We start from the raw sequence: 11,431 nt of genomic DNA on the forward strand, positions 1-11,431 counted from the left end.
ATCATACTTTAAAATAATACACTTTGGATTACTTATTACGAAATCAACCTGGTTATAGATTTCAGCCAAAAAATATTATTCATTACGTAGAAAGAGTCTACTTTTCTCTAGAAAATAAATAGCTAACAGATTACCAAACATATTTGTAACATATCTGTAGTATACTTTAAATTTTACGTGACACTAACTGCAACCTCTAAGTTTAATCATAAGACAATTCTTTTTGCAAAGGAAACCGCCTTTAAAATTAGACATCCGAGCCTCCATTTTTAAAGTCGAGTATATAATTAGGTATATCAAAACCTTCTCCTAAGTCTGAAAAATTCTATGCTGGAAACCACATCAAAATTGCTTAAGCCAAGCGCGTGATCATTGCGCACAAATATACATACATACAGGCCAAACTAAGAGTCTCCTTTTTTGAACTCGAAGATTTATACCGGCTGATGAAGACTACGACGCAAATGTCTAACCTATGTACAACCTGCAAGCTGCAATGTCAAATATACCTATTTCAAAATTAGCTACTTAATCGAATGCACAAATTCTAATATTAGGTCGTACGTATATAATTTAAAGATCACCATCACGAGATAGGTATGAATGGGTAAATTTTCCTAGCAACGAAACCTGTGCATTCCACAGCGTCTCTGGGTCATCAAAGTTCACTGGATCACGCACCAGCGTCATGATTGGCTAGATCAGATCACTTTGGTATAATATAAGGATATCGCAGACTGTTGCCGGCCGGTGTTTCTACGATGAAAATAGTGACAAGGTCACTTCTAGTACATTCATTCGACTATGTCTTTGGTAGCGAACTTTGGTATTTTTTTTGTTTTGAGACATTTATCTACAACTCGTGGTAGCACGGAGTCTGGAATTGTGTCTGGTATATAGCAATAGGCTCACCCCCTATTATATGGGACTTATAACACAAATGGTGAAAAATGTACATTGTATAGCGGCATTACGTACCGCAATGTGCTCCTCTGCCTACCCGTCAGGGATAAAAGGCGACGTGACGTTGAATTAAATCTACAACTCCACATGTTTATAAGTATTTTCCGTTCTGCAGGTTTTCAAACTAGACTGAAACTACTTATATATAAATATCTATAACCTCGAACTATAATGATCTTCAACAATTTTTCTCTTCTTGCTTGTTAAATGACTGCAATGAGAAGCAAAGGCGGTTTTTTAAATGAAAACACAAAGGTAGGTCAAATATTTTTTTAAACCACGACGGTGGCAAGAATGCACATTACACGGCCCATCTGGTGGCAAGTGGTTACCGTGGCCTACGCACGCTTGCAACACTTGGGGCATTACACACAATTTGTCGACCCTTAAGAAACGTATGTACTCCCTTCTTGAAGTAGGTACCATATATTTTACTTAGATGGGTGTGATTGTACAATTCCTTAAGTAGGTACAAATGCAACTCGCACTTAGCTTTTTTAGTTCACATCGTTCAGACATTAATTTACATTTTTAAAATCTGGTACCATGTGGTATAAAACCCGAGTGAGTCATCCAATAAAAGTTCAACGTCCAACATCCACGTGTGATTGGATGTTTGGACGCCATCCAATAAATGGTTCAGAATAAAAGCGACAAGTTAAGGCTCTGTCTGTTTTGGTCCGAAACTAGTTTATCGAGTACTGAAGCGTTCATATGGTATTTTTCCTACGAAAGTTAAAAAAACAAGTATATTTTATAATATATATTCAACAAACAATAAGTAATTGAATGAATGTAGTTAATTAATATTTGATCCATTTGAATTTAAGAATCAAAACAAAAAAGGCATTAAAACAAGATATCGTAATTCGTTATTTTATTGTTATTCATTTCGATGCGATAATAATTTTGTTTGTACGTTTTGTTTTTGTCTAGCTTTTAGCGTCTTGGTGAATGCAATATTGAATGTTATGTAAGAATATTATTAACTTTAAAGAAGTTCGTATTGCAAAAAAACTATATTACAAACCACATTTTTGAACTCTGACCATTAGGGAACCTATTTCTGCAAAGCTCGCGTATATTATGTTTACCACTAAGATGTTGAATCAACTGAAAGACTTATCGACTCCTAAATACACGGTAGCAGTAGAGCCGTTGGATTAAAACTGGTGAAGGCAGTTCGTCTATCCCTTGGATATGATACTTAGATAAAATAGATCGGCCCTATTAATCCTAGAGAGATTGGGCAGCAAGTCAGTAAGTCTAAGTATATAACTCAGGAGACTAAAGAATAAGAGTGCTTTTCTACCAGAGATGTGCTATGCTACGTTGCTGTGGATGCGTTTGGTTTCCAACAATCATATTCATTGGTACATATAGTTTAGCACTGGTGCGGTTCGTGCTATGGATAGCTTCCCTACTATCGATACATCGCATACTCCAGCTGCGCATCTTTATCACATAGCTTAGTATCAGTGGAAACGGTCACATAGTTTCACAGCTTAGCTATTACATCTTCGTAGCTACATAGCACATATCTGGTGGAAAAGCAACTTAATTTGGTAATCACCAGTTGACGAATTGAGGGACAAACATTGTAGGATACTCAGGATACAGGTTTATTGAGAATTTCTGACGTCTGGTTTGTTATTCAACCTTTTTTAATGTCAAATTTATTTTCTAGGTAAATGAGACGTTTTACGTATTAAGCTTTTGAAAAGTACCTATGACCGGTCCAGTTGTTTGGTGTACAAGTAATACGGGTATGCAAATACTTGTTTACAAAATGTTCGACGTGACACCGTACACGAAACGTGACCATACTCGTATACCCCAGCCGGCCGTAGCCGTAGTGGCGTAAAATAATATATTTTAGAACAAAAAAAAATGTTTTTTATATAATTTGGATTGTATGTAATGTGCAGAAGGTACGTTTTATGACTGAGTTTTCAGTTTTTAAAATATATTACTTAAATGAGAAAAATAATTGCACAAATAGGGACCATACGAAAGGTAAAGTGTTCATACAAATACGAGTAGTACTAAGTATATCTTATTTTATTCATACATTGATTATGGATGAATAGTCGTATAGTTATAGATATTATCACCTAATACATTATGTATAAATATAAATAATTTCCTGCCTTAACTGGACTCTTCATTTGCAATCTGTGAAGCTTAGTGCTTAGGTACCTGTCTATGTATGTGTGTGTACTTTTTTTTTTTAAGGGGGAAATCATCTGATGACTTCTCCCACCTTGGGTGAGTGTCAGACTCATACTGACTACAAGCCCCCTGTTCCTTCTCCTGCTTTGAGCAGGAGCCCCGGTAACCTTTTACGTTGTCCGCAGCACCTGGTGTTTGTGTACTTCAGGACCTAGAAATGTTGAATTTGATAATGAAATAAAGTTCAAGTATTCATAATTATAACACGGAACAGTATTAAGATTTCTCACGTCATAAGTATGTTTGCTTCAAAGGTTGGTAAAACAAGAATGGCCGGAAATCGTGCCCTTTGTGATTCGCAAGTCGAGTCGAGTGACGCTTCAACCGACGCTTTGTATGTTTCTCATCAACAATTTTTGTGAAAATATTCCATTTTTTGAACCGAACCTGTTTTGTACGAAGTAGTTGGCACATATTTCTGAAAAATTGGTTAGTAACATCAGAGTTGCGAAGAACTATTGGATGCAAGTGGTGAGATTTTGTTCGGCGTAAAGGGCTGTGAGATTTTTGTTCCGCAGTGGACGTCTACCAGTTAGTGATGATGATGATCAGTTAGCAGCTAGCAAGTCTATGTGTAGAAGGTGAACCAAATTGCCTTGACAAGTCAAAGTAACTGCTGCTGCGGACTACCTTACGGCTGTGGACTACCTAGCGGGTTACCGGGGCTTCGGCTCGAAAAGCAGGAGTAGGAACGGGGTGGTTTTTAGTCAGTAAGAGGATGACACTCCTTCTCACCTCACCTAAGAAGGGGAAGCCATTAGATAATTTTCACCACTCAAAAAATAGTTGTTAATGTTGTCTTTAGTAGTTAATGTTGCTAGCTATATAGTATTTATTGAAAATGTGCGTTAGCAACAAGAATTGTTACGTAATCAAATCTATCGTGAATAATCAACGTAAGTATTGTAATATGTATTTCCTGCTTACCTTCCACGTGGTCGTGAGTAAGAATGATAATCAATAGCAATGCAATTATGCATAAATAAATAATACAATACAATAGAAATAGGTAATACAAAAACATTGCTGATGATTCAACTGATTAAATGACAGATAGATAACGCAGAGTCGAAGTTACTACCTTAACTTCAACTTTCTATAAGTACTTACTTATACTTTAGTTTGCAGGTTCTAAGGAAGAGTAGAGGAATACTAAAGCAATTTCCAAGAATTTTAAAGAAAATAAGAAATAGGTAATGTATTAATCTAATATTTTCCTGATGGACAACCAAGCTAGAGTAAAAGACATTGAACGCTAATGTTTTGGTCAGTCATCAGTCCTCTGCTTATAGGTTGAAGCTTGGATAACCCGTATATTGTAAAATTGGATAAGTACAATGTCAAGGTTTAAGTAAAATGAGTCAGTAATACTTTAATCGACCATTTCATGCAAGATTAATTTGTTTTTCTTCATTTATGCTAGAGCAAATTTAATTACCTTTGCATTAAAAACGACAATTTACTTAAAATGCGTCAAATTGCAGATAATACCGGTTCTCAATAAAAAAGGAAAATAATAATCATACATGTTTAATCACTTACTTACATTGTAATGATTGCCAATTACGTTGTAGTAATAAACGTTGAATTAATTGCGAAAGGAAGTCGATCTGTCAGTATCTTTTCTGGGGCAAAGTCATAATATCCGTAAGTTAAGTGTTAAAAACAATTAATTAATTAATGACAATACTTACGTCAAATATTGAATGGCAAATTGGTGCAACCGACAAACAAATTAAATACTAAGTAGATGCACTTAGATGTCTTAACACAATAGATGACTTAAAAATTGCCGCATTTAACACCTTTAGGTAGGATAGACTTAGCTAAATTAAGTACTCTACCTATACTTGTATACTTAAGTTACTAGTTTACTTAAGTTAAGTATAAATATAACATACATCAACAGCCTGTAAGTGACCAAAGCCCTTTTCTTAAACAGAGAAGGTTTGAGCATTAATCACCACGCTTACTCACTGCGGGTTGGCTATTTATAATTAGAAATTATAAACTCAGGGTAACTCAATAATTTTAGAAAGCACATGTAACTTGGAAAATGTCACATTGGTACTTGCCGTTAGTAGGTTTTCAATACGCACCCACATGCAGGAGAAGCGGGCGACTTAAACCTCTGGGCCAAATCAAATTGATTTAAAGCCGCCACGACATACAACATAATATTTTATAACCTCACCTATAAATAGATACGCATGTAAGGATGAATGACCTACTCCACAATCTCTAGTTTAAAGATGATTTGAATAGTGTAAGGCAAAAACCATTTTACTTAATTATGCAACGGAAAAAATTATACGAGTAATACTTAGTTTCACGTATTCTTTAATGGCAAATTAAACATTATCACGGTAAATTAATAATTTAATGTCATATTTAACTGTAACTGAATTAATATGGAGTTATTCGCCAAGCGTGGGCAATTTGTCAGAAGTGCTACGTGCTCGAATGAACGTCGCCTGGCTGATGAGGTCTTAATATGCGCTAATGAATATTTAGCAATTATGCATTTTAAAAAGTTATTTTAAAAATAAATCATGTTTTTATCTGTAGCTAGAAAATGTTTCCGGGAAATTTAATTCTTAGTTTGAAGGTTGGTAAGTGTGACAGTGACTAATCTTGTTCAGTTTTTACAATTCGGGGATCTACTAAGTCCAAACGTATGAAGAAACTTTTAAGCAGATGACAGAGATGCTTTTGTTTATGCGTTGTTCCTTTAACAGAACCCGATTTTGAATAAGACAAAGATATTAATAAAAAAATCGTACCGGAATGAAAACGTGCTCACTAGCAGGTGAGACGCATTAAGAAAATGGATCTAAAGCACAAGCAGTAGGTACTTGTTTGGGTTTCTTTGGCTCGCAAACTTTCGTCGCAATTCAAAACACACGCGACGCGGTCGTTGACACATAACCTAAACTTTACTGACAATCGCAAGGATGACAGTTCTATGATAAAAAAAACTAGTTAAAAGCAGTTTCTAATGGAAAATACCGAAGGAGTAGCCATAATATAGATTAAATAGGTGATCACGTATAGATACATCGTGCGGGTCCGCCAATGACGTGATCTCGGAAACCGGTGTCGAGGAGCTCATACATAAATACTTGTTCCCCGAACATTGTATCAGTTTAGTTTTCGTCCCGTCTACGATCGGCCGCAAAATTGATTTTCCGGAGTTTATTTTTAAATTATTATAAAAATTATTAGGTGTCAATGACAAAAACGAAGAGAAAGTTCGCGATAACCGACAAATTTCTACCCAGGTTAGTAACTTAGTTTAATTGTTTTAGATTAACTAGATTGATAACGTAACTGAAGTTTGTTAAGGGTGTAATTACAGCTTTACTAAACTTAGATTGAATAAGGAAACTTTATACATTTATTTATTTATCTATATTAACATTAAGCGTAAAGCCATTGTGACAGAAAAAATATTCGAAAATAACGTTTGCTAACCACTTTTTAGTGTTTGGAGCCAAATTTTTAAAGTTGTTATCTCCATTTAAAACTATATAGATAACGTGATGTAAATAGTTAACGATAAGCGAATAGTTGTATTTTATTGTAAAAAAAATACTTTAGATTCAGAATAATTCTAACAGTAAAACAAACGGAATGTTTAAACTAGAAAGTTTAAAGTTAGTGGAACCAGTTTCAGAAATACTGTTGTATGCATTTTTTAAAGCTTAGTTTTGTGTTATATATGTTTTTTAATATTAAGCGAGTTATTTTATAGAGAAAGGAGTATTTTATTCATGTCCTTAGTTGTAATTTTGGTTTAGTATGTTAATAAGATCTGTGGCTTCCTCCCCAAACATGACTCACCAAAATTTTGTTTTCTGTGTTTCATGAATAGAACCTGTCAAATTTCTTTATTTGACAACTTTCAGTTAGTTCAGTGTTTACTTTTTTATACCCTTTATTGTTCTCAATCAACAATTATATAAACAGTTCGTAGGTACTTTTTGTGCCAATATTTTAAACAGTAATTAATAAGCAAATGTCACCAAAACAAGGAATATCAAGGATTACAACTGGTATTTTTTTAAAGCATAGAATATATAAACTATAGAATCTAAAGTTAGTTGTTTACAATATTGTCCAGACTCGTTCTCTCTCATTAGTATAAATTGATGATTTGCAATTTAATTGAACATAATCTCAAGGAAACCTACATTTGGATTGTCGTCATCGGCAATTGCCAATATAGAAGAAAACTCTAAAATGGTAAATTTAAAGAACGTGATGTAACTATGTTACGATTTTGTTTCAAAAATTAGATATCTCTAAGTTATATAAAGTGAGAAATTCTTAAAGTATAATGATTACTTAATATAAGTCGATACACTTGCAGCTCTGGGACTAATATAAAATCAAACTGGTTTGTCCCTTAAGAACTGGTTTAGGTGCATGGAGTGCATTGAGTACATCGGTGCAGTAACTATATGTGCAGTATTAGATATAATATATATGGTATAGCTGAAGGGTAAAGTTTATTAACAAAATATATTTTAAATCTAAATCTATTATTAACTGCATTTGTAAATCAATAAAACTGGTGTTCCTCTGGGTTGTATCTTAGGACCACGTTGCTTTGTTTACGATTATTGTCAATTACTAACCTGTAATGTATCGAGAACAGCTGCGACTTCATTAACTTTGTTCTTATGTAAAAAATACTAGAAAATTGCAACATAATATGTAGTAATCAGACAATGTTTATGTTAATACCAAACGGCAATCCTTTGCCACAAAATTTAGCATACAAATAAACAACTCTGTAATTTACGAGACAGCGATCCGCTTTCCGCTTTATGAAATTCTATTTACATAATTGGTCAATTCTCTGAGCGAAGAAAAGCCACGCAAACAGTCTATGAGACTATATGTAACAGAGTGTGGGACAAGATGAGAAAGCTCTTCAAAGGGCTATGCACGCCCTATATTTTTACTCGCTCCATCATTTCAAAAGACTTCTTCGCTGCAGTTTGTCACAGCGATGCACTTATGAGACATTCTTGATGACATCATTTTGTTGATGACAGTCAAGAAATGGCGAACTCAGACGAAATTACTTAATTGCTGTAGAGAAATCTGCTATTTTGAATACATTACACCGTAACACACGGCATTTTGTGAAAATAATATCGTAAATGCGGATGCTACTAAGCTAGAACACATGCCTACAGAAATCCTTTATCCATCAAAGTTAGTCATAAAAGCCGCAGCCACAGTTTTACGAGTGATAGTAAAATCCACGTCGGAATATGATATTCCTTAAAGAGATCTAGGAACAGTGGAACTGTGTGAATAATCCAAACACAAAGCCAAGTCTGCTTTCTACAGTATTACATATATTCTTGATACGGAGTTGGCTCGAAGAAGTGGTCAGACCGGTTGTATGTTTACTACGAGCTCGGCTATCATGCGGCCGCCGAATGATAGCTCGGTGCTCCTAACGAAGGTCCCAAGTGTTACGGATTTAGGAATGACATTATTGAACTCGTTTTTACATTTTACTGTCTGTTATCGGAATTCTCCAAATGGTCTCGGTTGCTTGTGAAATGGGAATTTTGACTCCAATTTTGAGAAAGCTACCTACCTGAGAGTTTTTTGGAATACTTTTTTTGGGATGGCAATTGATTGGTTCTTTTGTTCAACAGTTGAAGATAAAGATAACTTATCAGTAGAGATCTTAAATACGCACATTACTCTTTATGATGCTGTGTTTTTTTGCAATTAATTAATTTTATAGCCTTGTTTTAATGAAAAAAATAATGATTACAATAAATAAAGCCCAGCTTATTACCATAACAAGAAAAGCAACAAAATCGTAAACTAGTTGGAAGAACAAATAAAGCGGCAGACCTTACAAATATTGAAGTCGTAGTAATTTCTTTTGGATCAAACATCGGCGACAAAGAAACATATTAACAAACCGAACTCGTTAATGTTATACAGAAATCGAGTAAACAATATGAAAATGAAGCCAAAGATGATACAAAAATGGCGAATGTTGCATCACCCAGTCAATCTGGTGTAGGAATGTTATGAAAAGCAATAAAATTGTTTATGCAAAGTTTTATGCAGGTTTGAAATGCAAGTGTAGTTACACACGCATAGTAATAGACACGAACAAATCTATTTGTCCTTGAACACTGAGATAATCCACGAGGCAAACGTCACAGCATTAATGAATTCTAAGTTACAAATGAACCCTAGAATATGATTTCCATTCTTATAAATATGTAAGCACTGATATTCTTGGCTCTTCAAATAAGTATGACAATAAGTTCTGATTTGCAGTTCTCTAGTTCTCTTTTTTAATATCTTTGATATTGTTATCTTTTCAGAGTTTGTGTTAGTTTTTTTTTGATTTTAATGTTGCAAAATTGACTTCTAATATATTTGTTTTATCAGAATGAGAACATAAAATTGTATAACCTTAGATAATGGCGGTTTCGTCCTTTATTTTTTGCTCTTATTACAACCGCTACCCAACTTGGCCGGTGGCTGGCTTTTAGCATACGACTCGAATTTAGTAAAATTTGAGTCATAAATACATATTTCTAGAGTTCCTTTTGTAAAACTTTCCAGCGCAAACTTCTTGCATCGGACAGTTCCAAAGTTCTCCACAAAATAAATTGTTACGCCCAATTATCTTTCGCTGAATTGCTTTTTATTTCGCGACGATGACTAAACTTTTTACTTTTTAGTGTTACTTAAATGTTTTAGAAGGTGACAAACTTATCAGAATTGTAAATTGACGGAACTTTCGCAATAAGTTGGGAGCTTAAATAAACGAGAAAACTTTAAATTACGCAAAATCTTGTGTAATTTGTAATATTAATATTGTTGGAGCAAGAAATTATGAACAAGCTATGACAAAGTTAGCATTAACAATAGAAATAAAGACTATGTGTGTATCAATGAACATGAAGTAACCATCAATCTTTTTAAATTCCAGACTCGCCAAAAACCTGACCACCAGAAAAGGCAGTCGTCGTGCAAACACCGGCAACCGCCTGGAACACGCGGTCCTCACCCACATCCAGCACGTACCGTAGTTTCCCTGCTACCACCCACCCCCATCATCTCATCGTCATCTCCCTTCCACCGGCATCAGCTAAACGAGCGTGAAAGAGATAGATGCTAAGAACCATGGCCCGCGGAGACGAATGTAAAACCGCCAGCAAGGCTAACTACGCCTGCAAGTCGTTCGACGTTTCTGCTCCTCTGCAGTAAGTATCCATTTCTAATCATTATTAGAAACCCGATGAAGTTCGTAATCAATTATCTCCATTATGAGTATCTAGTAATATTTGATAAAGTCCTTACCCCGTATTAAAACAAACTACAACAAAAACAAACGATGTGTTACATGATGAAGTTCTAACATGATCTCTTGATTGATTCCAGGAAACCCGTGTACCAGGCACCTAAGTACCAGGCACCCAAGAAGCCTGAGCAGAAGAAGGACTACGGAGCTTGGGGCCCCATCTACAAGGACAAGAAGACTTTCACCGACATGCACCTCTGCTGAACAACACCGAGCCGGGTCATCGCCATTACTAACATCGTCACATAGTTTTAGAGCTACGCTACCAAAAATGTAACGACGAAATAAATAATGTCAAATACTTGTATAATTGTGATTCTTTTGTGACGAATAGCTTTTCTCTTATTGTTTCCAACGGTGTAGGTTGCTTGCTAACTGTCGTATCATGTACCATTATTAACAATTAAACATCATCATCATTTGATCAGTTTTTGTGTTGCGAACCTGATTCTTGTGAGATCTGCTAGTTGATAATCGGCTTACAATCGGGCATTTCATTCTATTGCGTTAACAAGGACGGGCGGTTCGTGAGTGCTTGAGTAATTTAATAAGAATTGGAATAAAGTCAGAAACTTTTCCACTGTGATTTCATTTTGGGTGTTCAGTTGTTTAGGATCCATTTATTGGGCAGCAAATTAGATTAATCCAAAACACATAGATTATTACACCAGTAACGATAATGAAATAAACACAATGCATACAGAAAACAATGGATGCAGTAAACATTGAAATACTCGTAAAAGCGTCAAACTTATGAAATTTATAAATGTACATCCCTAAAAATTTTATACACAAATAGAGATTGGTTGTTGATCGGACAGTGTAGCGATGGAATTGAAAAGTAGTGCAGGCGTAGTAATAAAAACTCCGCTTTGTTCC

At 34.9% G+C, this 11,431-nt stretch overlaps 1 protein-coding gene across 1 annotated transcript; it reads left to right on the plus strand.

The window, feature by feature from the left end:
* Positions 1-6,325: 6,325 nt before the first annotated feature.
* LOC118276219 (uncharacterized) lies at positions 6,326-11,130 on the plus strand. The gene is made up of 3 exons (XM_050707451.1): positions 6,326-6,476; positions 10,181-10,454; positions 10,633-11,130. Exons 1-2 carry the CDS (start codon positions 6,427-6,429, stop codon positions 10,278-10,280), a joined length of 150 nt encoding a protein of 49 aa, XP_050563408.1. The 5' UTR covers positions 6,326-6,426; the 3' UTR covers positions 10,281-10,454; positions 10,633-11,130.
* Positions 11,131-11,431: the final 301 nt, after the last annotated feature.

Source organism: Spodoptera frugiperda, chromosome 31, assembly GCF_023101765.2.
Source record: "Spodoptera frugiperda isolate SF20-4 chromosome 31, AGI-APGP_CSIRO_Sfru_2.0, whole genome shotgun sequence".
Lineage (NCBI taxonomy): Eukaryota > Metazoa > Arthropoda > Insecta > Lepidoptera > Noctuidae > Spodoptera > Spodoptera frugiperda.

Bases quoted from the DNA above. Each gene is read 5' to 3' on its own strand.
- LOC118276219 (XM_050707451.1), top strand. From the start codon at position 6,427: ATGACAAAAACGAAGAGAAAGTTCGCGATAACCGACAAATTTCTACCC. The intron at 6,477-10,180 runs GTTAGTAACTTA...TTTAAATTCCAG, and splicing joins ACCGACAAATTTCTACCCAG to ACTCGCCAAAAACCTGACCA.